Below are 27477 nucleotides of genomic sequence, written 5' to 3'. Positions count from 1 at the left end.
TTATTTAATAATTACTGTATTGTTGGCCCTTCTGGAAATTTTGTTCTTAAAGAGCTTAACATTTACCTGGAGATGTAAAATTTATTTAGTTTTAAGATAGTGGGTGAAAAGAGCCATAAGAAACATATATTGCAAATCCTTATATTTCAGAAGAGAGAACTATCATTTTCTATAAGAAAGGAGGGGGAGAAAGCAGTAGTGGTTTCATGGAATTTGGAATAAAATAAATATGATACCTAAAATCCATGGGGAAAAGATGAACTATTTAATAATTCAATATGTAGTATTAAGAACTAAAAAAATCATGGTTGGGTTCTTATTTTACATTGTATGCTAAGGTAAATTTAAATGGGTCATTGATTTAACTATCAGGAAAAAAAAATCCCCATAAAAACAAAAAAGAAAATATTCTCATAACCTCTGAGTGGGGAAGGACTTTCTAATTATAACTCAAGTAATTTATTTTAGCAGAAAGATAAATTTGATGCATAAAATTTGATACATTTGGCAACACAAAATTTTTTTTTAAAAATTCATGGTTGAAATACCATAGGCAAAGAATAACAACAACTACAGAGGAAAAATTAAGAAAAATACGAGGAAAAATTAAGAAAATATGTTAATTTAGATTATTGTCAAATGATCAATCTCTTTAATATGTAAAAAAATTGTCTACAAATAAAAGATCAGAAAATCAATAGAATGATAGAATGAAGAATATGGAAAGGGAGTTTACGGTAAAGGAAATGAAAATGTCTCTTGAACATATGAATAGAGGTCTAACCTTACTTGTAACCATAGAAATGCATATCCAAACTGCTTAGTTACTTTTAAGCTTATACAAATTAGGATGTCAAACATGAACAGACACTCAGCCTCATAATAATAGAAATGTACATGGAGACAACCCTGATTATCATTTTTTACCAGATGGGCAAAATTCTGAAAATTAAATAAAACACTGTATTAATGAGGTAGCATATGAGAATAAAATTATATGCTCGATCTCACTGATAAATAAAAATTTAAGAAATTCTAACTATTGTATAAAAGTCAATAAATGGTGACTAAGTCCAGCTTATCCTGGAAATGTGAAGTTAGCAAATATTAAAAAAAATTTATGAAATAGTTCACTGTTAATAGATTAAGGAAGTAAAACTGTGTAACTACTGAAATAGATACATAGGATTTCTAAAACACTGTTGGAAAACTAGAAATAAAGATATTTCTCTTAATTTGATAATAGATATCAATCCCAGCCCCAAACAAACATCCTAGTAGTAAAATACTTAACATTCCCTTTTAAATCAAGAACAAGACAAATACAATCACTATCTTGTTTTCTGTTTAACATTATATAGGAGGTCTTAAACTGCACAAAGTTGAGAAAAAGAAGGAAGATGTATAAGGAGAGTGAAGAAAGTAATAAAACTATTATTGTTTGAAATCTAATTTTATACATAGAAAACCTAAGAGAATATCCATATAAATAATCAGAACTCATAAGAATGTTCAAAACAAGCTTACTGGATACAAAATCAATATTGGAAATTAAATTGCATTTTTGTTCTCTAGTAAAAAACAAAAGGCAATTTAAAAGTTATTTAGAATACCAGCAAACATTATAGGCAGCTAAGTAATAAATACGTAAAATGATGAGCAAGATCTTAATGTAAAAATCACAACATACTACTGAATGGAAAAAATGAAACCCTTAATAAGTGGAGAGAAACACTGTGTTCATGGGGATTGATGTGGTAGTAACACTATTACAAAGATACAATTCCAATAAAAAAATCAAATGGGTTTGTGTTTTGACCTTGTTAAGCATATTCTAAAATGTACACGAAAGAGTAAAGGGTAGGGGGAGGGACAACGGGAGGAAATACTGGGGAAGGATGGGGTCCAAATTACATTGCTGTATCATAAGCATGTAACAATGAATCCCATTATTATGTAATAATGGAGGTAAAAAGGTAATATGTAACATGTAACAATGAGTCCTGATACTATGAAAATTATAATGCACCAATAAAATATGGAAAAAGATACTAAAAAAATAAAAAATAATAAAACTTGATAAAAAATGACATTCTTTTGGAATAACCAGAAGGAGGGATTTGCTATGCCAGAAATCAAATTTCTTTATAAAGATACATTTTTTGAAGCAATGTGAAGTTAGTACTGGGCTAAACGATTACAATGAATGTGTACCACCTAGAAACACATACAGATATGAACAGGAAATTGATGTACAAAATCAGGATACAAAGGTATAGAGAACAAATAAGGAAAGCTAAGATAATTCAATATTAGTATAGCAAATGCAATTAGATCACTCTATGAAAATAAATTCAAGGTGAATTAAAGATATAAATATGAAAAGTAAAACCCATATGATTAAAGAATTAAAACACAGGCAATTATTTTTATGGCATTGGGTTAGGAAAAAATTTCTGAAATAGATCCTGAAAAGCACAAAGCATTAAAAAATAACATTAACTTTTATAACATCAGAAATTGGTATGATAAAGGTCAGACATAGACTTTGAAAAGATACTAACAACCCATATTATAAGAAAAGGGTGAGTATCCAAAGCATCTACAGAACTCCTATTGAGGCAGGGAGATAGGTCTTCCATCGACAGCCAGGATAAGGGCCTTGGAGAAGGTAAGGAGGGGAGGGGGCATCATGCCAACCTGAAGGGAAACCTCAGGTCTGGGGGACTGACTTAGAATTCCTAATTCTGTTCCTCACAGCTTCAACCAGAGCAGCCCCTCTTTAGTCACCTTTGTCCCTACCCCTAGCAACATTTGATCACAAAGTAGACCCTTACCTGAAGAGTCTTCTTCTCCCTAATGTGTCAAACCACAAGGTTGGAACTGTCCCCTAATTATGTAAATAAGAGATTGAAATTATGCACTTATGATTGGCTTATTCAGCTTAAAGCTTTAAAGCGTTTGATTGGTCCATGCTGGCATCCCTGACTCTACCAATCACTTGCACTGGGTTATCAGATATACCTTTTAAAAACACCTAGACCATAGACACCTGTTGGCATCCTTCTCTTGGGGCCTCTCCTCTTTGGGAGCTCTTTTTTTCTTTCTTACTTCAATAAATCCTGTTACTTTGCTCTCACCCTTGTGTCCATGGATTTCATTCCTCAAATTCATGAGACAAAGACACCACCCTTCCATGCTCTATGTGACCCTATGAATCTATAAGAGAGTCCAAGAGCCAAAGGACCAATTCTATAAATAGGCAACTCACAGAAGAGGAACAGGAATGGCCAAAGAACACTCAAAAAGATGCTCAGTGTCACTAGCAAAAAAGGGAAAAAGAACGAGTGAGATTTCCTTTCATTCCTATTGACAAAAATTAACACGTCAGATAAACCAAATATTGGTGAGGTTGGAAGGAAACAAGTATTCATGCACCAGAAACTAAATTTGCATAACTACACTAGAAAATAATTTGACATTTTATTTAGCAATGTTGAAATGCAGGTACAAGGCAATCTAGTGATCTAGTTTCTGAGTATCTATTTAAAGCAACTCTGGCAAACTGCACAGGTTTCTATTTTGCAACATTGTTCATAATTGCATGGGTGTTTTGTTTTATTACATTTTGAGCTCCCAAAATACCTTGTAAAGAAATTATAGAAAAACAAGGGAAAAAAAGTCAACATGGGTGGTGAGAATGGGAAAGGAGTGAGTTTTATACTTTTAAGAATTTAGTCTGGGGAAATACTCTGTGATTGTTACTTGCATTTCAAGCGAGAGAAAGGTGATTTACAATTTTCTTTTGGAGGGAGAGACTTGGTCATGTTTGAAAGACAAGACTTTTCCTAAAGAAGAGATGGATTAGAACAAAATTTTGAATTAGGAACTACAGGGGGTAGGTTCTTAGTTCAGTCTGAAGGATTGGTCTTGGAGAAGTGGAATGGTAATATTGGAGAAAGGGAGAAATATACAAAGAAACGAAAACTGAGATGCGTAAAGGTAGTTGAGAGGCTCATCCTGAATGAGATAAGTTTCTTCAAATAAAAGAGATGAGATTGGGAGAGAGGAATGAAGGAAGCAGTAACATAGCTAAAAAGTTGGAAACACTATATATCATGTGTTTTCATCAGCTTTTTCATTGCTGTGATCCAAAGACATGACAAGAACAGTTTTAGGAGGAAAAGTTTATTTTTGGCTCACAGTTTCAGAGGTTCGGTCTGTGGTTGGCTGGCTCCATAGCTGTGGGCCTGGGGTAAGGTAAAGCATCATGGCGGAAGGTGTAGAGGAGGAGAGCAATGGCAACCAGGAACTAGAGAGAGAATGGGAGAGAGGGAGAAAGAGCGCCGGAGCTTGGCTCACCAGGGACAAAATAGAAACCCAAAGGAATGCCACAAGTGACCTACTTCCTTTAGCCACACCCTACCTGTGTAAGTTACAACAGCAGTACCTTCACCTTATGAAAAAACAAATCCTGAATATATTCTCTGACATAAGGAGGCTGATTCATAGTGGGATAGGAAGGGGGAGCATGGGAGGAATAGACGAACTCTAGATAGGGCAGAGGGGTGGGAGGGGAAGAAAGGGGTCATGGGGTAATTTATGATGGTGGAATGTGATGATCATTATTATCCAAAGTACATGTATAAAGACACAAATTGGTGTGAATATACTATGTATACAACCAGAGGTATGAAAAGTTGTGCTGTATATGTGTAATAAGAATTGTAATGCATTCTGCTGTCATTTATTTAAAAAAAAGATGCAGGATACTGAGGAGGCAAATGCAGCAGGCTGTGACTCTCGACCTCCTTTTTGTATGGTTTGTAAGCAAAGAATGGTTTTTATAATTTTTGATAATTGGATATATTGAATGGCACATGAATGTTATTTGAAGTTCACCTTTTATTGTCCATAAATAACTTTACTGTGTGCAGCTGGACTCTTAGGTATTATCTGGGGCGATTTTTGCACTACAATGTCAGAGTGGAGTTGGTGTGACAGAGATGTGTGCTTTGCAAAACCTAAAGTATTGACACTTCCTGATGCTTTGTAGGAAATGTCTGCTGACCACCGCTTCTGAGCTACCCGGAGCCAAGATGCTGAAAGCATGTAGTTAATTTTGAGATTTTCCAGGCTCATAGGATGGTGGTGTTTGTCACAGGATCCCAAGAACCTGTAAGAAGGGATTGCTCGATGAAATATCTAGGGATAAATGCCTCTGAATTCCTAGCAAAGTCTGATTTTCAGATGTGTTCCTCCAGTTTCTCCTGACAATATTCCTGTCACTTATTCTGTGATGTGCCATATCGTGTCGAAAGCAGGAAGATGAACTGCTGGTGGTGGGGGGGGTGGACTTGTGATGGGAACAGAGGCAGAAGCTATTGAGACATCTGAAAACTTTCCTCCTGAGGCCTGAAACTGGGAAACACTATTTTTGCCTCCAAGTGCTTGCAGGTTTTCTGTGGTCATTAAAATAGTTTTGTCGTTAAAATAATGTTTTGCAAAACAGATGAATGCTCATCTCCTCTGTGTTAGTTTCAGATTCCTCAGAGGACGTAACTGCTTGAGTGAGAAGAGACCCTGAGAGTTTCACAAAGTTCTGTTAACTGAAGCGTGGTGATTAAAAGGGTAAAACTAAGGGTTAGATGCTCCATGACCCCAGTCTTACACTTGCTTATGAGTTTCAACCCGACCACATTCTGATAGTTTTCAAAAATAGTTCCTGGGTCTCAAGGGAGCAGTGTGACAGTTATTTCGGTATGTCTGTTCCTCTCTATCCATGGCAGGAAGACTTCTGAAAGCCTATTGTCCCTTGATAGTAAGTAATATGTATGATGGCATGTCATTTTCCTGATATTACACACCTTTGTTCAAGGAATGAATGCCTCCTGAACACTAATTATGGTCCAGGAGACGGGCTGAGCACAGAAGGTATGAAAGAAGAAAAAAAAAATACAGCCTCTGCAGGTGGCTACAGTTTTACCTGCTTTGTTTTACTTCCTAAACTGGATGATAGGTATTTAATCATTCTGTTTTTGTATCTCTGAATTATTTAACAAAATAAAATTAACCAACACAATATAGTCTTTGCCTTTCATGAATTTATAATCTTGTTTCAATATAAGGATGATATCAACTGCTTTAGGAACATAGAGGGGACTTACATAGGGGTGACAGTGGATCAGTAGAGAGATAACACTTAAGTGTGTCTTCTAATATGGGTAGGAGTGAATCCAGACCAAGAAAGAGAAGGAAACGAGGTTCAAAATGACCATCATGAAAAAGGATGTCAGAAAACAGCATAATATGCTACTTCAGTGTTAGACATTTCCTGATACAAAAGGGGCTTGGGTTTTATCCTGCACCCAGTTAGGAATTAATACAGGAATTGTACTTTTGATAAGCCCTGTCTAAAGTATAATTCCAGGGGATTGTCTGCAAAGGAGAGAGATGAGTTAAGAAGTACCTGCACTTGTTGAATCAAAAAGTGATAACATCAGAGTCAGAGAAGATATGGATTCAGAAATGTTTTGGGAGAAAAACTGGTGGCCATTGTTTTTGCCTTGGATATAGTGAGGGAAAATTTAGCCATGTAAGGAAATCCACAGACACACAAAGTCGAGAAGAACCTGTATGGGACTTGGGTACCACAACGAGGAAACAAAACGCTGATTACTTAAGCATCTTTTTGCATCACCCTCTTGGGATTTCTGTTTTTGCATCTGGAGAATGTGAGTTCAAAGTTGCACTACTTGTGATCAGATCCAATGAGTCCACAGAATACATTCAAGAGGTTCAATGCGTGCTTTCTGGCTGTCCTTTTGCTCCAAGTTTTGTGGGTTTTTCCTTTCTTTCAGATAAACTGGGTCAGAAGTTAGCTTATACAACAGCATAGAAGGCTCATTCATCTATGGAAGCCCAGTTCCAGTTGCTCACAGGAGAACCCTCTAATGCCAAGTTCATTACAAATCTTACCAGACTCTGCATCTTCATGTGATATGTGTAGAACACTAATATGGCAACCTAGAAGATGAGGTAATCTTTTCACATTCTATATACCAACCGGATATTGGGCCAAATATAAAAAGAACAGTCTGGGTCAGAGGTGGAGACTGAACTGTGCCTATGACTTTAGAACAGAAGGGGCCCAGTTGGCTCTACACTCTTCCCTAGACTATACAGAGGCTACCTGTTTCTCAGAGAAGCATAGGACCTTGTGACTGGAGCATGGGAGCTTAATAAGTGATTGTTGAATAAATGAAGAAGTGGAAAATGATCTAGCCTAAGTCAAGGAAAACAGATCTTAATTTTAGAGGGAGGTAATTAAGACTTCTGAAAAGTGAAAGGAAATTCCAAACATAAAATTTCAGAGTAAAATGAAGTATGAAATCTTTCAGAGTTAGGATAGGAAGAGACATCACACCTGGACTAGACTGTTCTATTTACCAATAGAATATTGGTCCAAATATAAGGTATAGTTTCCTAGTTTCTTAGCCAGTTAGTGCTTATTGGGCAGGGGTACTGCAATAAATGAACGGACTTTCTAGAAGGGTGGAAAATTAGAGGGGGACTTGGTAATTCTCTTTTCTTTTACTAAATTAGGATGGGGACTTGCTAAACTTGGGTCAAGGATCAAGAGAACAACTTTTGTAAGAGTTCCTTAAATACATGACTTTGATGATGTACATTTTTCGTAGTCTATCATAACAGGCCAATAAGAACATAGCAAGAATGAAACTTTTCAGGTCCAGCAAGAGTCTATATTTAATGCACAGTGTCACAGCATCTGCATGTTCCCTATTTAAGATGGTGGCATCCAAGGGATATGGCTCAGAGATATGCTTTATCTACTTGTAACCTGGGTGGCCACCCAGCTTGTAAGAGGTGTATCATTGACATCCGAACCTAATGCCCCATGCATGCTAGGCGAGCCCGCTACTGCTTGAGCCACATCCCCAGCCCCTAACTGTGCTTTTATAGACAACCTGGAAGGATTTATAGATGACTATGAAGTAATGGGTTATGGTCAAGGGAGCCCAAGGTATACTTTCCTAGTATTTATCATGCTTTTCAAGGATGGAGTAATTACATGACCCAACCCCATTAAAAAATTAAGAAGATGGTGAGATTTTGAGAAGTCCCTGCAACCTTGGTTGGCCTAGCAATCAGTACAATCTTGCCAGAAATTATTTATTGGTAAATTAGGAAATTATTTATAGGTAAAATTAGGACTAAGAGATGCTCTAGTCTTCCCTGTTGAAGTGGTCCAGTTAAACAAGGCTGTGATCTTAGCCACTCAGAAGGCTGAGGCAGGAAGATTGCAAGTTCAAAGCCAGCCTCTTCCACTTAGCAAGGCCCTAAGCAACTTAGTGAGACTGTCTCAAAATAAAAAAATAAAAATAAAAAGGGCTGAAGATATTGCTCAGTGGCTAAGCACCCCTGGGTTCAATATCCAGTACTCCTCCCCACAAAAATGATTAGGAGAAAAAAAATGTGCTAATCTTAACTATACCTCTACCTTAACATGTCTAGGCAAAGCTTGCTTCTTTTTGACATAGAAGCCTTACAAGGAAACTGTGAGCTGGAAACTCCATGCCTTTGGAGGAGGCTGACTTCATTAAGTTTTCGCTGGGCAAGGCTTCAGAAATTCATTTGCACTTGAGAAAAGTTGTTGTCCAGATGAAAAATTAAAGATACTTAATTGAGGACTAAAACTTCATTTGGCAAAAGTCTAACAACTTCTATGTCCCAGGCATTATTTTAGGAGAAGGTGATCTGGCTGGATTGGTGCCAACTGAATAACAGAGCGAGGCTGGCACCAGGCCTGACGTCTCCAAAGCTACACATTTTTGGAAACACACTTTTACTCTCTTAGGCAGTTTTAAAAACTAGGCTGTAGGATAGTTTCAGAGTGGTAGGCCAATTGGATTCCTTTTTGTTTGTTTGTTTTATTTAATAAAATAATAAAAGGTGAGATAATATTGTAGGTTAACTACTACAGTGATGAGATGTTAAAGGCAGTATTTAGGAAGGGAAATATCCAGTACCCCCAACCTCTCCCCACCAAAAAAAAAAAAAAATGATGAGGGAAAAAAAGCGCTAATCTTAACTATATCTCCACCTTAATACGTCTATGCAAACCTTGATTCTTTCTGACATGGAATCCTTGCAAGGAAGCTATACCTGCAACTCCAGAAAATGCACAGGAGTTGGTAGGAAAATGTCTGCATATAAAGCTAATGTAAACAGAACAGTCTGGGGAAGAAATGAGTGTGGGGAGCCAGCATGCTAAGGAACCTGGGACACAGACCCTCCTCAGAAACAAGACCTGCTAGTGCATGGTCTGGACTGGGACCAGAGGCTCTTCGTGGAACAACAGTGACAGAGCATGAGGTGGATTGCCACAAAATATGAAGCAGGCTATGTTCTGAAGCAGTGAAGCTCGTATGGATTGTTAGGAGCTATCCTGAAATAAGTTACTTACGGCCTGGGACAGATGAGGGACACAAGTACCTGGGGACCATATTGACTTTATAAACTAAAGAATGTTCAATAGATCTAGGGGATGGATTGTGGAGAAATGGACTTTTGAAATTCTGGGAAGCTGAAGGAAGAAATTTTGTTCAGGAACATCTTGGAATGCTGTTTTCTTTTCCCTGGTGAAGAGGTGGTTTTACAGAGGCTGCATTTGGTTTAAGAGCCAGGAATATATGTTCTCCCTTTAATTGATATAAATATATACATGTTTATATAGATGCTTAATGTATGCATTTTATTTTCTTATGTACTCTATTGTCTCATGTAAATTTGAGTGTATGAAGTGTACATATATATTTATATGACTTTGGGGAATTATATACTCATCAATAAGAACAATAATGCAGCAAGAATCAAGCTTTTCTCTGAAGCCCTATCTTGCACAGATAGTGTCACAGGGCACTAGACAACTCCTGTCAAGGTCATCAGGAACTAAGGAAAATGATGTGGAAATATTCTACATCTGTTTCTGCTTCCAGCAGGTTCTGAATCTTTGGTGAATTACATTGGCAACCCAATTTTTTCCAGTGTTGGGTATTCATTATCTCTGTATTTCTTCCTGCCAATACCTAACCTTCAGCTTTTCTTCATGATGAATATAGAGAAGAAATAGCACCTTTTCTCTGACTAAGCAGATTCCCAGGTTCTTACCTGCTTTTCTTCCCATAACCTGATCTTGTCCCAGTAAGACAGCCTCAAGATTATTGCCTGATTTGCAATGCAAGTAGAATCTAAGAGCCAGGACAGTGGGCCCAGCACCAAACCTGGGAAGGGCTTCAATGACCCAGTCCTTCACTGTTATCAATTTTCTCCCTCATTTCTATGACTCATCATTTCTGACCTTGGTGGTTGTCTCCACACTCGAGTGCAAATAACCTCTTACCAGATGCCAAGAGATCGTTGATGAGCACCAGGAACCGCTCGTCAGCCACCTGGGCATCAGTCATGAGGAACACGGTGCTGAGATTCTTCACCCCAGCTTTCAGACACAGGCCAGCCAGGTCCACCTGTGGGAAAATCGATACCAGAAATCCTGAGAAGGGGACCTTCTTGAAAGAGATCCCCAATCCACTCTTTAGAAATGGAACCATTTTCTTATCTATCTTAATTGGAAATAAAGCAAGGTGACAGTGGGAGGCAAGGAGAATGCTACCTTGCACTGACAGGTAGGAAAATCTGCCTCCCTCACTCCCAGGCTCAGTGCCAATGGAGTTGGGTGAGTAAAACCACATAGGGAGGACCTCTAATTCATACAACTGTGGGGACTCCTTAATGAGCTCCTGGAGTTTTTGATTTGTGTGGATATAGGAGAGGTGGTCCTTTCCAAAGGATGGAGGTGTTCTCTGTTCATCTGTTTTACTTGTATTATTATGCAAGCAAATGACCTGCTCTAGAAGGCAGGTAACTGCTTTTGGTCTTGACAGAAGGATTTTGTTCTTGGGGCTATCTCATGTTGGCAGCCTCTTGCGTTCTTATGACTAGCTCCAGCAAAAATTTTGTTGAAAAAAAAATATAGATTGGGGAATACACTTTCCCTGCAACAGACGATCAGCTGTAGGCGATCACACATTCAAAACTATGGATGGATGAAGTTTGGGGCAAGGATGCCAGGCCCTGAATTTACCCAGCATGGTCAGTCACGGTTCTTTTGCTATATCAACTTCACAAAGCTCAGCCATTGTCCAGTACCTTGCTCTATTTTCTTTCCTTTTAATAGTTTTTTTTTAGTTGTAGATGGATGCAATATCTTTATTTTGTTTATTTATTTTTATGTGGTGTTGAGGATCGAACCCAGGGCCTCACACATGCGAGGCAAATGCTCTACCACTAAGCTACAGCCCCAGAACCCCTTGCTCTCTTTCCTATCACCAGTCAGAGATTATTTCCTAACAGCCTCCTACATTCTGTTCCGATAATAGTGGTCCTCTTTGTGCTTTGAATACATCCCTGGCTGCTCGGCCACAGTGACTTATTTTAAAAATGGACATGTTTCTTTCTCTTCCTCTCTCCCTGCTCCTCCCTAATCTCTCTCTCTCACTCTAATCTCAGGGAAACAGGATTACCTTTCTTCCCATGCTAGACAGAGTTATCTGTTCTTGAGCACACACCCCATCACAGGAAAGAAGCAATCCAGACTTTGGGGATGGCACAGGAAGATCTCAGAAATGACTATCTCCCAAATGAACAAGTGAATTACATCTCCAACAGAGAACGCTGGAATATAGCCTTTGAATCACCTCTTTAAAAGCCCCCTGCTTCCCTTGATTGGCAGAATCACAGCCTCTGGAACAGGAATCCCCTGTGCTTCTCCTTTCGGAGCAAAGCAATAAAACTTCTTTTTTCCTTTTTCTCAAAACTGTGTCCTTGTTATTGGATTGGCATAGGGGGCAAGGACTGCGCTTTCAGTAACATTGTTGCAGAGCTTTCTTGGTATCCAAATAATTCAAGATAATACACTTCCTTTTAGATCAATGGTTCTTACCTTATGCTTTTACAAAATGATCTAAGGCAGTGTTTTTTAATTCTCATTAGAATCATCTGGAGGATGCTTTGAAAAACCCTAATGCCCAGGCTATTTCTCATGCTAGTGAGTCAGAATAGCTGGGGATGGGATGCAGCCATTGGCATTATTTGAAGATCTCTAGCGATTCTGGGATTTAGCCAAAGTCTCAGTGTAGAACTACTGTCTTACATCATTCTGTAAATGCATAGCTCCCATTACTATGCTGTCTTGTTTTATCTTTTTTTTTTTTTGAAACCCTGAAGAAAGACCTAATGTGAACCTGATGTATGACCTTGGATACAGGCAGTGTCAAGAGCCTGAGCTGTGGCTTCAGAGCAGAAGCCAGCATGTACCTCTCCCATCAGTGGCTGGAATATTATGAGAGCAGGTGGCTCAGGGCTGGCTGGAGTTCTTCCAGGAACAGGAAAGGCAGAGCATCTCGATATAAATGACACCATGACTTTCTATTGTGACTTGGTTGTGGCCATGCATAAAAGTGAGAGGACTACACAAAGGATCTCTGAAGGTTGTATGTGTCCTTTCTTCACTTTCCAGAACATGCATCATGCGTGGCTCCTAAGGGCTGCTCTATGAAACCAGAAAATGTCCCTGCAGGACCTGAGGGGGCCAGTGATTATTGAATCCATCTTTTAAAATCTGAATTTCTTAATAAAACTTGGGAAGACTGTTGGGATTCTTCCTGCATGTACTAGGGAAGCTAGCAAGCTGCATGCTGAATTTGATATAGATTTGGGGCAAAAGCTGAGGCCCCACGGATGTCGTAAGGGCAGCTGGGGACCTGCAAAGGCAGACCTTGGAGAGGTCACTACACGCAGGCTGAGTCTCATAAGAAAAGAGCCCCTCCTGTCACCAACCCAGACACTAAGGAGAAAATGGACAATTAAAGGGAGACTCTGGACAGGGGAACTAGAGAGCTAAGGAAGGTTGACAAGGAGTCGTGGGTGGTTGGACAGAGGCTGAGTCTACTCCCCAGCCGGCGGGCCTTCTCACCTTGAAGTCAGGGATCTGGTAGCCTTTGCGCAGCGTGATCTGGAACACATCCATGGAGCTGATGAAAGCCGCCAGCCTTGTCAGACTCTGTTTGCCGCTCCCACCCACGCCAATCAGCAGAGCATTCCCCCGTGGGGACTCCAAGATGCGATTGATATGGCAGCTACAGAGGAAGAAGCAGAGGCCTGCTGCTTTGATCAGACTTTTCCCAGTACGAGGCATATAACCATCTTAGGGGGAATAGGATCCTTCCTTGGAAGCAGTGCATCATGGGCTGAACCATGGGGACCTGATAAAATGTCCCCAAACCTGGCTCTGCCTTCTTGCCCAAGTGGACTAAAGTTGCTGTTGATTTGCTTGAATCCATAGCCTTCAGTGAACCAGGGAGAGACAAGTCCAGGCCAGGCAGGCAGCACTTCAGGGGTCAGCCACAGGGATGGATGGGGAGGGGCCCAGGATTCTTCTCCCTCTTCTCCCCATTAAGCCTGACTTTGCCCGCCCCCCAGCCCCACTTCGCTTAGTCTCCTCTATTTGTGCTTTTGGGCAAGAAGAGGGAACAGGAAAAAAGAGAAAAGTAGAAGACATATTACTAAAATAATAATAATAATAATTAATATCAGGGGAGGCTTGGGGACATGGCAAGACCAGAACAGTGTGTTCGTCTTAGGAAAGAAGAGGAGCGTGAGGCAGGAAGGGTAAGAACAGAGCCTGACATAGTTTCTCTCTGCCTCCTTCAGTCCTTGGTGGATGTTGATGCTCTTGTAATGAATGTTTGCAGATTCTAATTGCCAACCCGCAAGACACCCACATCCTTGGCTTCTGGATTCTTCCCCTCATGGCTTAGCTTCTTCTCATCGCCCTCAGTGCCCACCTCAGCATGGGGAAATGTTCCAGGTCTCACGCTGGGCTTAGACCACCCTCTCCAAAGGAAGCCACTGCCCCGGTCCTTCCAAGCCTTCCTCAAACGCTACTCTGCATCAAGCCCTCCAAACTCTCTCTAGGAGACACTGCCAACCTTTTCTTTAAGCCCTCTCCTGGGTGCACGTTATTTATAAAAAGAAATCCTGTTCCCGTTTCATGTCCATCTTGAAAACAATGGCTATGATTGCACAAAATGTATAAAACCACTGGAAAAATACACAATTGGCTGCTGTCTAGTAAGAAACATTATTGATATTAATAATTAATTGGCCTTGTGGACTTTTCCTTACTATCTATATTTTTTGTAAATACGTAGTTATGCATACATACATTCATTACACCTAAAAAGTCAATATATTTATATCTCGTCAATTTTTAAAAATTGGGTTTAGGTTCACTCTTTAGACTGAAGGTAGTGTTTTGAACCATTTTTTTTTCATTTAGCATTATACTCTGATTATTTCCCTCTGACAGTAACAATCTGCTGCATCTTGCTTTTGATGCTGGGACAATATTGTATAAAACATGAATATTGGTATAAAAGTAGAATAGGTTGCTTATCTGTAATAGCCTACTGTTGGATGTTTAGATTGTCTCCAACATAGTTCAGCTATAAATAATAAAATATAATCTCTTTGTTTCGATCTCTAATTTTTTTCCTTGGGATAAGTTCCTAGGAGTAAAATTGCTGAGTCAGGCAGTAGGACACTTTCTGTAGCTTTTGATATGTTCCAGAAAACCACCCCCAGAAGATAGCACTAAGTTTTACCTTTCTAAGGTAAAACTGATCAAAAGGTGAATCTGTGGTATTGCAGGATGAGGATTTATTGGATTGTATTCACTGAATTAGAATATAAATCCGTGAATGTAGGTGTTGGTGATCTTGGGACAAAAAGAAAACGATAATAAGAATTCAGGTAGCATTTGGCCAAATAGAACAGGGATCCATTTGAAATTGAATTTCACAGAATACATTCCTATTTCCTGTCTTATGTTAATGATATTATGATTAGAAATGCTATACCCAAATTAAGTAATGGTGCAGTGACTTAAGGTCTGTGTGACATCAGTTTGGAGGGAGGGCTGGGAAGTAGTTTTGGTGGGTGGGGTTTGACAAGTTACAATAAGTAGGTGTGAGGTCACAGGGCTCATGCTGAGCTTCTTTGTGATGAATTTTCTTATTAGGGCAAATTTCTTGCATGTACTGATGACTTGGTCAGAATTAGCATAAACTAACTGTGGGTCCGCATTGTATTTGTTGTTGGGAAGGAAACGGCACAAGTATGTGTGTCAACAATCAGTACCAGGTGCATGAAGGGGGGCCTGGTGCCCAACCTCACACATGCATGCATGCAAGTAGACACACACACACACACACACACACACACACACACACACACACACAAACACACATACATAAATCTTTGCCAATTTAGTGGCTAAAAATATTATTGTTTTAATTTTTTATGGAATTGAACATTTGTCATGCTTATTGATCCTTCTATATTTTTTTTATTTTGTAAATTTTCTGTTCATGTCCTTTGCCCACTTTTAAATTTAAGTGGGCTTCTACATTTGTAAGGACCTTTTATGTATGTTTTGAATTACCCTCCAACTTTTCACTATTACCTTTTAGTTTTCTTTAAGGTATTTTGGATGCACACAAATTTTTATAATTTAAAATCATATCTCACTGAATTTTATGTAGTTACAATTCATTCATCTAAGTGTTTATCATTTACTGACCTGCATTTAGTGTTTTTTTAAATGATTTTACTTTTTTACTTTAATAATTTAATTAGAAGATTTATACTCTGACTTTTTCAGCTAGCATTATGCTTCTCTTGCTCTCTTTTTAAACCATCATTTCACAACATCTGAAGAGTGTGCCTACTTGTTTGGTATGCATTTTCGTGCTGGCACATTGAAGATATCCAACAAAATGTTATTAAAGTAAAATAGAACATGTCCATGCCTTAAACTCAGTGTCACATTTGGGACGATGTGCGTAATTATTCATGGTGCTATGTGCTTTGTGTCATGGTCATTTGCTTTGTGTCTCCTTTGTGAAAGGTGCTAAGATATCCAGGTTCTCTCTCCTGATTTAGAAAAGGGGAGGTGGGAATGGATTCAAAATGGAGGAGAGGGGCAATCTTGGGGGGAAGATTTGGACTCCAACTGGGTTCTCCGGGATGTCCAACACCCAGCTGCATTCTAGAAGGCCTGAACTCAGTTTTGCTCATGTCATTCAACATCTAAAATGGAAAACACATCGTTAGTGATGAAGTTTCCAGAGAAGAATGGCTAAGTCTGCAGTTGTCAGCATCAGGTTCCAGCTGGGGATTCATTAACAACCTCCGAGGAGGGCAAAGGGTTCTGCATTTAAATTACAAAATTTAAAAAGAAGATCAATATTCTAAAGAGCTCCTGGGCCAGCCAGCCACACCAGTCTATGTTAAGCTCTTTACTGAATTTCTGGGAGATTAAAAACAAAAGCTGAAGATGCAACACAGCACAGCTGGAGAAGGCTGGTTTATTGAAGACTACACACACACACACACACACACACAAATCCCCTGGAGAACTAATAAGATACTTTGGGCACAAAAGAAGTACATCTGAAGTTCTTTTTTGCTAATGATTGCTAAGTGATTCTCAAAGAAAAAGAGAGAGCAGGCAGAAAATCCACGTGAGAGTGCGAAAAAACAAAGAGGCAAAGAAAAAGATGAATGAAGACGGTGTCAAAAGTGGGTGAAAAGATCTAGTTGAAGGTTTTAAGAAAAGGCAGAAGGAGAATTTGCTGAAATTATGAAGGTGTTGTGAATGGATAATTATGATTGTAATGCATTCCACTATTGTCATGTATGTAAGAAATAAAAAAATAAAAATGAAAATAAATGAAGGAATTCAATAGAAGAACAAATTCAGTGGTATTATGGAGAATGGAAGCAAGAGCACCAAGAGAAAAATGAATATGTATTGACTGCTTTCTCGGGGGTGAAGCATTTCCCATAGGCAGCAACAACCTTACCACAAGGGTATTTTTATTATTCTCGTTTTACAGATGAAGAACGTGAGGCTTGGGGAAGTTAGGTGTCCTTGCCAAAACACCCCAGCCAATTGGGTTTAAAGCAAGAGAAAGGAAAGAAGCAATATTGGGAGAAGGTGTAGGGGCATCCAACAAAAGAAAATACTAAAATGTTCTAGTGACAAGAAGAAAATAGACAGATGAAGTCAGAATGAACATAGATCCTACTGCACCATTAAAATAGGCTGGCTCTCACCTTGTTCTGCATCCCCTGCCCCACAGGACTCCTGGGTTCCTCAGAAAGCTCATACAGATAATTTTCTTCTCCTGTGCCACTCCCAACTTGGGTCTCAGGGCGGGTGGGATTTTCCCGGAGCAAGCCCTGAATGCTCTAGTCTTGGACACCAGAGGCTGTGGCATCTTGCTGCTTATCATTCATGTTTCTCAGTGCATTGTTTGGCCTCCCTTTTTTGTGGTCTAAGGATATGTGGCCGGTAGGGACAGCACAGAGGGGTCAATGAGCCCACAGGGAGGGGAGGGAAGGGCAGGGCAAGGGGAAAGGAATGGGACATGGATTTTTTTTTTTTAAAAAACACAAATGTACAGAAAATTATACATCCAAATACATTCTGTGCTTCAGCATTGCCCCCTCAAGACAGTTCATTTTCCCAGTTGTTTTGCCATCCCTAAAAGTGGCTCAGGCCTCTCTTTGGAAATGATCTTTAGACTCTGTTCATGAGTCTCAGGAGAAAAGCCAGTTCTCATAACCAGCCCTTATTTTTTTTTCCTAAAAACAATATCCGTCAGTTTGATCACCCATGTTGGGAATCACTAGCTGTTCTCCCAAATTAAATTCACCCTTAAAGGGCAAAGACTCGCCTCAGTTCCAAAACTGATGCAGAGGTGCTGGTAGCTCTTAAAGAGGAGGAAAAATACTGGTTGCACTATCACGGGGTTAGTTGGTAGACATTTTAAGCCCTTATTTACTGAATACCTACTATGTGCTAGGAACTTTCCAAGGTACTAGAGATTCGACAATGAGCAAGACAGGCTGTGCACTGGATTTGTGGAGGGTAGGGGAAGCTTATGGGAAAACGTCACATGTGAAGGGCAAGAGCACAGACTCTGGACCCAGACTGCACAGGTGTGAGACTTGGCTTCCTTTCTATGAGGTATATGACCTCAGGCAACTTCTCTTCTCATTTACAATATAGGGAGAACAATAGGCCTTACCTTCTTTAGGTCTTTTTATAAGGACTAAATGAAATTGATATATTCAAAGCACTGTGAACCTGACCCATGGTGATTTTTATATCTTATGTGTCATATCAGATACTGCATTTTTGGTGAGGCCTCTGGATCACTCTATTTGAAATTGTATTCTTCATCTCCCAGCATCTCCCCCTTCCCTTTATTCTCCTCTACTTGGTTTATTCCTATATGATATGTTAAAAAGTTTTATAGAGCACCTGCTAGATTCCAGACAATGTCCTGGTATTGGGGATCTGTAGTCAATAAAACCAAGATCCCCCATACCCATACTATGGTGGGCTAATCCATAAACATGTGTTGGATGAATGGATGGATGCAAGCCAAGAAAGTAGACACAATAGTAAATCATGAAAAAATGCAACAGGGTGTCCAGTAATACAAGCAATGTCAACTGACCTTAGCAAGAGGCGAGTCTGTGGTGATTACCGTGGGAACCGCTTTGTTCAGATGGTAAGCAGTGGGTTGAGGAGAATTAGAGGTGAGGAGGTATGACAAGAATGGATAATTTCTTTGGTGAGTTTTGCTGAAGAGAAATGAGGGGTAGTAGATGGGAAGGGATACGAAGATCAAGGAATATTTTATTATTTCCTGGATAAGTGGTAACATGGTAGGTGTGTATGTACATTAATGTGCATACAGAAATTAATGATGGGGTAACATGAAAAAGGAGAGAGAGAAAAGAGGGGAGGGAGAGGGAAATGGAGAGGGAGAAGAAAAAGGAGAAGGAGAGATAGAGAGGCAGAGAAGATAATTATAGGAAGGAGTAAAGTCACTGAGAAGATGAGAGGTGTTGGGATCCCATCCATATGTATGAAGGGATCAGCCCCAGGTAAGAACTAAACTCATTAATTAAAACAGCAAGGAAGGCACAATTTTGTGGGTAGGATGTGTATGAAATACATGGGCTGTACAGGTATCCCAGGTAGGCAGGTATAAGAATTCTCAGTGAAACAAGAGATGTGGTTGTTAGCTGGGATTAAAGAGAGGGGAGAAGTGTTAGAAGTTTGAGGAGAAAGGAAAAACATATAATTCAGTTATCTTGGAAAGACAAAGGAACAAAGTGTTCAGGATCCTGGAGGAGGAATTCTAGCAACGTTGGGGGGCCTACTTGATATTGTGGCCACAACACTGAAGCAAATGTAGTCAATTATTGTTATGATTTGGATCTGGAGTATCTTCTAAAAGCTCATATGTGAAAACATGGTCACCAATGCATCAAGATTCAGAGGTCACACTTTTAGGGAATGATAAAATCGTGAGGTCCTGTCAGCTGATACTGGGAGGAAGTAGGTCACTGGGAGTGTGCCCTGGAATGGTCTGTCTTTTCCCTGGCGCCTTCCTCTACGAGATGAGCCACTTTCCTCTGCCACACCCTTCCACCATGATATTTCTGCCTTGGAACCAGTTGACCATGGATTGAATCTTCTGAACCATGATCCAAAAGAAATCTCTTCTCCTGTGAGTTGTTTTGTTCACAGCAATGCAAAAAAATGACTAGCACAAACATGGTGAGGGATTCTTCTTCAACCATAAACAGCTGGATGAGGATAGGTGTGGCTCAGCATTGAGGAGTCACCTGTCAACTGTCACGGGGAGGGGGGGGGAGAAGTAGCACGGAACCTGGATTCCGTGTGCGTTGAAAGAGCTGTGGTTTGTTAAGGACAAAAGGAGAAATGACTTGAATATGCCCGGGGGTGGGGGTGAGGGAGGGGGTAAGGAGGAGACTTACAACTCCCTAGACTCTGGGGTACCTGGGCCCAGGAAGGAAACAGCTTTCCTCCACTCAGGGGTCCATTGGTTTTTTTCAGATCCACCAGAGAAGGATGAACTCAGAGAAATAGAAGATGAGGCAGATTTTGTTTCACGAAAACCATAGGCAAAGAGGGAGGATTTGGGAGGGCAGGGAGTGTGGTGGACGGAACTCAGACTGGGGAATGCAGAGCAGTTCTGGGGATAGCACTGGTAGTGTAAGTGGAATTTATCTGGAAAGTTTGCTGATTACTTCCAATCATTCATTAGATAGCAACAACACTTAAAAGAATGATTAATATTTGAAATGTGTGCACTTGAACAAAACCCCTATAACATTAAAAAAACGGTTCCTTTTTTACTAAATTATTTATTTATTCTGATTTGTTATATATGGCATCAGAATGCATTTCAATTCATAGTATACATATAGAGCACAATTTTTCATTTCTCTGGTTGTATGCAAAATAGAGTCACACCATTTGTGACTTCATATATGTACCTAGGTAATGATGTCTAATTTATTCCACCATTTTTCCTACCCTCTTGCCCCTCCCTTCCCCTCCCTCCCCTTTGCCCTATCTAAAATTCCTCCATTCCTCCCATGCTCCCCCCACTCCATCACCATTATGAGTCAGCATCCTCATACCAAAGAAAACATTCAGCCTTTGGTTTTTTGGGATTGGCTTACTTCATTTAGCATGATATTCTCCAACTCTATCCATTTACCTGCAAATGCTATGATTTTATTATCTTTTAGTGCTGAGTTATATTCCATTGTGTATATATACCAAAGTTTCCCTATCCATTCATCTACTGAAGGGCATCTGGATTGGTTCCACAATTTAGCTATTGTGAATTGTGCTTCTATAAACATTGATGTGGCTGGACAAAGGCACCAAAACCATATTTTGGAGAAAAGACAGCCTCTTCAACAAATGGTGCTGGGAAAACTGGAATTCCATATGCAACAAAATGAAATTAAGCCCGTCTCTCACCATGAACAAAACTCAACTCAAAGTGGATCAAGGACCTAGGAATTAAACCAGAGACCTTACGTCTAATGGAAGAAAAAGCAGGCCCTAATTTCCATCATGTTGGATTAGGCCCCAACTTCCTTAATAAGACTCCTGTAGTGCAAGAATTAATCCAAGAATCAATAAATGGGAGGGACTCAAAATGAAAAGCTTCTTCTCAGCAAAAGAAACAATCAGGTGAATAGAAAGCCTATAGAATGGGAGCAAATCTTTACCACAAGCACATCAGATAGATATATAAAGTATATGATATATAAAGCACTCAAAAACCTTAACACCAGAAAAACAAAAAACCCAATAAATAAATGGGCTAAAGGACTGAACAGACACTTTTCAGAAGAGGATATATAATCAATCAACAAATATATGAAGAAAAGTGCTCAACATCTCTAGCAATTAGAGAAATGCAAATCAAAACTATTCTAAAATTTCATCTCACTCCAGTCAGAATGGCAGCTGTTATGCATTCAGACAACAATAAGTGTTGGCGAGGATGTGGGAAAAAGGTACACTCATACACTGCTGGTGGGACTGCAAATTGGTGCAGACAATATGGAAAGCAGTATGGAGATTCCTTGGAAATCTGGGAATGGAACCACCATTTGACCCAGCTATCCCTCTTCTCGGTCTATACCCAAAGGACTTAAAAACAGCATACTACAGGGACATGGTCACATCAAAAACTGTTCCTTTGATCAGTATGAGTGTAGGGTTGGGGACCTTGAGCTGTTCTGGTGCCTCTTTTCTGATCGCAGATCTTCTCTTGGTGTCATTACCATCATGGCCAGGGACAGTAACTGGCAGGCATGGAGACAGATACAGTTTTGCCTGAGTCCAGCACCTGGTTTTTTTCCTAGGGCCAGTGGCAGAAGCCTGCAGCTACTGCTCCACCATCTTGACCTTCAAGGAAATAGCAGTAGCTACTTTTCTGGCCCTCCCACAGGAGTCCTTAAATAGCCAAATGGGATGCCTGACACTAGAACAGAGAAGCAGCTGAGGAAAGGCAGGAAGAGAAGCTCACTTACATGTGGCGCATGGCATCCTCAAACAGAACCAGGTCCATCACTGTGTTGACTTCGTTGTGGTTCTCCAGGGCTTCCACCAGAGTCTGGGTCAAGATTTCCCACGATTGTACAGGCATGTACTTGGGCTCACCAATACCATTGGCAAAGTGGCAATATATGTTCAGGCTTCGGGTCTGTTCCACGGTCTCCTCAATATCCTGGTATTGAGACAGGAACAGGGACCTTTCTTATTGACTCCCAATTCTGGTTCCACACAACAGAGTGGAGAAGTCTATTTATTTTCCTCCCTGCACACTTTTTGAAAATTAAGTATTAGTGCTGCTTTTAACACTTCTTCCCTCTCGAGAGGCCCTTATAGAGTAGATATTTTTCCTTTACCAGCGCAGTGAAGTCATGGATATAGTTCATTATTCCCTGCGGGCTGAGAATAGAAAATGGAAGGTATCTTCCTCCTAAGCCCAGGAAGAGTGCTGCGATCAGAAGAATGGAGGAAGACACAGGTGGATTTCTTCAAGCAGGGGTTATTTCACCAGTGTCAGGTGTAGGGATCAGGGCAGGATGGTCTCAATTCTCTACATTTATTCCAACAAGTCTAGCACCTTGATCAATGGCATTATCATAAAATTTCCTTTCCTGTTTCTTGAGAGATTGCAAACCATAGTTTTCAAGTTCCAACTCCAGATGTTTTGCCAGGGGGCTTGGTTCTCAGGAATCTGCTATTAGCAACCATTAGATAATTGTTTTATTCATAGGCATATAGATAATCTTAAAGAACTTAAAATAGAACCACTTATTTATAAAAATTTTCCTAAGCATTTATACTTACTGAGTATCAAATCATACCCACAGGATAAGCGTTACTATGGGAATAAATACCAGGTATAGTTTGATTAATTTAAAAGATATGGGCTGGGTGTAGTGGTGCATGCCTGTAATCCCAGTGTCTCTTAGGAGGCTGAGACAGTGAGCTCAAAGCCAGCCTCAGCAAAAGCAAGGTGGTATGCAACTCAGTGAGACCCTGTCTCTAAATAAAATACAAAATAGGGCTGGGGATGTGGCTCAGTGGTTGAATGCCCCTGGGTTCAACCCCCGGTTTCTTCCCACCCCAACAAAAAGGTGTGGACTCTATGTCTACTTACTACCAAATTACCCAATGAGTATTAAATATATGACTATTTTTTTAATATTATATTAGAGGAAACAAAAAGAACTACTTACTTGTCAAAATCCAAATACCTGAGACTTCAGGTAAGAAGATAGGTTTTAGATAAGGTAAGTCCTAGAATAAATTTCCTAAGACACAAGTAGGAAGTTCCATGAGTGCAAACTTTTATCTTAATCTGCCATTCTTTTATCCTACAGTCCAGACTGGAAGCCCTAACTGTGAATCACCAGGTAACCAGCATTCTCTTCACCAGCAGGGGCACTGCTGAGGACATATCACTAAAGGAGTAGCCTTACAAGCACCTGGGACAAGATCCTCCTAATGTAGGGAAAGCGAAGATGACAATAAAACTTAAAGAGAAACCAGAACTGCTTCCTGAGCAGAGGAATAAAAGGCTAGAAAGAATTAAACATCAAAGAGTCATTCTACAGAATTCTGAAGGTGCTTCAGGACTGTAGAAAACCATTACACTGTGTTATAGGAGTAACCATAAATGCTCCTGAATTTTGTATAACATGTAAATGCAAAGCCAGAGAGCTACTTTGGGTCGTTTTACAGTAAAGTAATGCAGGAATACATTGACCCAGTTTGAGAACAGGCTCCCATACTGGGGGTGAGTTCTGATGGCAGTCAATTTACACTGAGGATCTAGCGGAGAAGAAACAAAAGGTGAGTTTTGAAAAAGCCTGATCTACAAAGGTTCTTTGATGAACAAAACAAGTCTCCAATTTTATGATCAGAGACATGCTGCACAGAAGGGTGAGAGAGAGAGAAAATCAACCAACACGGTGAATCAAAAACTCCTTAATAGCAACATGGTATCACACAGGGCCTTGAACCAGGGAACTTTAAGCTTTTGATGGTGGAAACAGGATTGTATCACTTCTTGGGTGGGAATTTGGCAACTTTTCCTTTGTTACTAATATCAGGATTTGGTGGAGCAAGGATGCTTCAGGCTGGCATTTCAAATGTTGGGGGAAGGATAACAGCAGTAACAATTATATCTAAGTCTGTGATCAAAAGGATGCACCCTTCCTATACAAAACCCAGTTAGGGAATTGGACTTCAAAAACTGAGTGCTGTTAAAGTGCTAGCTCAGACCAGCTTATGAAGACAATCCAGGCTTATCTGCAGAACTAGCAATGAGTACATAAACTGGCTAATGCTGCAATGCTCAGAGGAGGGCATCTAAGATGTGAGCACTCTGAACATCAGGATCCTTACAAACAATGACAGAAGTGAAGGAATTTAGAAACTCTAGCCTAGGAAAAAGAAGACTCAAATACGTTATGTAAAATTCTGTCTGACCACTCAAAAAATGCCACATAGGTTGGAATACACTGTCAATACCTTCAGAGGTAGATCCAGCATCTTATCAGGAAAAATGGTGCTAAAACAGAGTGAGTGCTATGGTTCGGATGTGGTGTATCCCTCAAAGATTCATGTGTTGGCAGCTTGGTCCCCAGTGTGGCCGTGTGAGATATAGTGGGACCTCTAAGAGGTGTGGCTTAATAGGAAGTGATTAGATCACTGATGGGGAGCTGCCCTCTGAAGAGACTGCTGCAGGTCTTATGGGATAAGCTATCAGTTCTTGCAAGAGTGGGTCGTATTAAAGACCAAACGTGACTCCTGAATCTTTTTTCATTTCCTGCCTCACCATAGTTCTTCTACAAATGTTCCTGCCATTGTGTTGCCATTCACCATGAATCCCTCACCAGAGACTGAATTAATGAGGCCACTCAATCTTGGACATTCAGCCTCCAAAACTGTGATCTCAATGAACCTCATTTCTTTACAAGTAACCCAGTCTCAGGTATTTTGTTATAGCAATAGGAAGCAGACTAATACAGTGAATATAAGAACTACAACATACAATTATACTCAAGTTTGATTATTTCTAAGTTCAAGAGAGGACAGATAAGCAGTATTTGGAGAATATGGATCTTTGGTCAACAGAAGTATCAGTGTAGCTATGGAGTAATTTTTGACACTGATAATTTGATATAATCTCTGATGGTGTTAATATACCAAATTCTCCCAAGGCATATCATCCTTTCTTTAAGAAAAAAATGGGCCATTCATTCTTTGAATAATTCCTTTAAATAATAGTTCAATGGAAAAATAATTTCAGAAGTTTACGAAGGAAAAATAAATTTTAGGGTCTACCACATTTGCAAAATAGTATGTGAGTTAGAATCATTCTAGATTTCTGAGTTTTAATGTGCCAAGTGCACTGTGAATTCCCAAAAGCATGATATAACATGAAGGGCTTTCTTCACTCATTTCATGATGGACACCTTCTTTCCAATTGTTTAGCAGGGCACATTTTAAGATGTCGCTCTTGCTTTGGGTCAGACCCCAGCTGGGTTGTGTGATGAAGATCAGGCATCCCACAATTTCAGAGGGATGATATCAAGTTTTTCTGGGTTTGTAACCAATACATATCAGACATAGCCAAAAGGATTAAGGCTCTTTGACCCCCGTGAAGGGAAGACTCAGTAGGGGAGGGTCAATGGTCCCAACATGTTTAGATGTTTGTCATGTCGACCTAAGACCTAATGGGTGGGAGAATAGATTTGAAATCACTTTTACAATAAATTTTTCCAAATGTTCCAATTTTCAAAATGGTTCCAAATGTTCCAATTGTCAGAATCACTCCCAAAGTCCAGTTAATAGCACTTCTGAAATGGCTTCCATGGGAGAGGAGATAGTATGTTCTTGGGATGCTGGAATGTCATGTGGGATGACCAGCCTGGGAGCACTTGGGTCAGCTGATCGCTGTGGACCTCTCGGCACTGAGATCTGCAATGAGTTCATGTCTATTCTTACCCCTCTGTTTTTCGCCTGGACAAAACAGTGATAGAATTCATTTCTTTAACCTAATCTCTGACCTTTCCTTAGTTAATGAACTGGATTGTGTCATTTGGGCGATCATGTGCATATTATTATTGATTTAAATGTAAAACAGATCCACAGGGAAATACTTACATCAAAAATTTTCTTGAGTACTTCTATCTGGATTTTATCAAAAAGATCAAAGTCCTTTTCTTCTACCATCTTATCCCGATAAACCCGATTTGATTCATGCAGATAGAGCTTCACTAAGTCCTGTGTGGACTTTATGCATTCCACCGGAGAAAAAAGAATGCCCTTCGAGAAGAACAGACAAAATAACATTAATAGCAATTCAGAAGTACAATAGCTAAAAGAACTTTCTGGAACATTTTGTTCAAACTGGAGTAATGCCTGAAATGATCTCACTAATGAGTGTATCATAAAGTGTGGGTGTGTGTGTGTGTGGGCGGGGGGAGACCAAGTGTTGGAGGCAGACAGATCTGACCTCAAATATTGTCACAACCATATAGCAACTAGGTGGGCAAGGCATGTGACATCTCTGAGCCTTAATTTGCTCACTTTTCAAACCAAAATAGCAATGTTGACTTTCTGGAGTTGTTGAAATAATTCAAATTAACGTGCCTAGGATGATGGATCTCACTCCGTAAATTGGAATTATGGTTTTCTGCTCATTATTTTTAAAAATGTTGCAACAGCTATAATTTTTCCAAGCCGGTTATGTGACAGACGTTGGACTAGATGTTTTCCAAGACAAAGCTCATTTAATCTTCATAATGATGTTATGAAATAATTTTTTTACTGCATGTATCTTGTATACCGGGGAGACTGGGACTTAGAAATATGGAAAAAACATGCCCAGTATCATAGAATAGATTATAAGTTGCCTTCCTTCAAAGCCACAACGTTTAACATCAGGTCTTTCTTAGGGTCTATAATTTTGACTACTACTTTTCAAATGACCACAATGAGGTCAGAGTGGTTTCTCACTATAATTTCGATTCTACAAGTGCCATTTTGAAAACTGATTGATGTCATGATTGACCAGGTAAAATCAGAACAACGAGAAAAGACTGCAATAGATGTGGCAAACATTGGCAGATCCGCAATTGATTTAGTCATCCCTCTACCATTCCCTTTCCTATATGTTACAGTGATTGTTCCAGATATTTACTTTTCTTTTCAAATTCCTCTGTCACCTCACTCTGCTACCCTTAGCCCAAATCCTAGTATTTATTTTCACTGGAGAAATGGAGACCACCAGCCCCTAACAACCTGAACAAATCCTCTCACTTCAGACTCATCTCTGTGTTTGCACTCATTGATTTCTTTCTTGTCTTAGAATAAATGAGGGTCATTTATTGGTTCCTTAT

The 27477-nt window shown here is 39.8% G+C and overlaps 1 protein-coding gene across 1 annotated transcript in view; it reads right to left on the bottom strand.

The window, feature by feature from the left end:
- Dnah9 (dynein axonemal heavy chain 9) overlaps positions 1-27477 on the bottom strand; it is a 328584-nt gene that overhangs the window by 119088 nt on the left and 182019 nt on the right. The window contains exons 42-45 of the mRNA XM_076870265.1: positions 26240-26401; positions 22087-22283; positions 13055-13217; positions 10424-10547 (exon numbers count right to left, since the gene is read on the bottom strand). Of these exons, the coding sequence (XP_076726380.1) occupies positions 10424-10547; positions 13055-13217; positions 22087-22283; positions 26240-26401 (646 nt within the window). The remainder of the gene's footprint in view (positions 1-10423; positions 10548-13054; positions 13218-22086; positions 22284-26239; positions 26402-27477) is intronic.

Source organism: Callospermophilus lateralis, chromosome 11, assembly GCF_048772815.1.
Source record: "Callospermophilus lateralis isolate mCalLat2 chromosome 11, mCalLat2.hap1, whole genome shotgun sequence".
Lineage (NCBI taxonomy): Eukaryota > Metazoa > Chordata > Mammalia > Rodentia > Sciuridae > Callospermophilus > Callospermophilus lateralis.
This window is presented reverse-complemented; position numbering and strand designations above follow the sequence as displayed.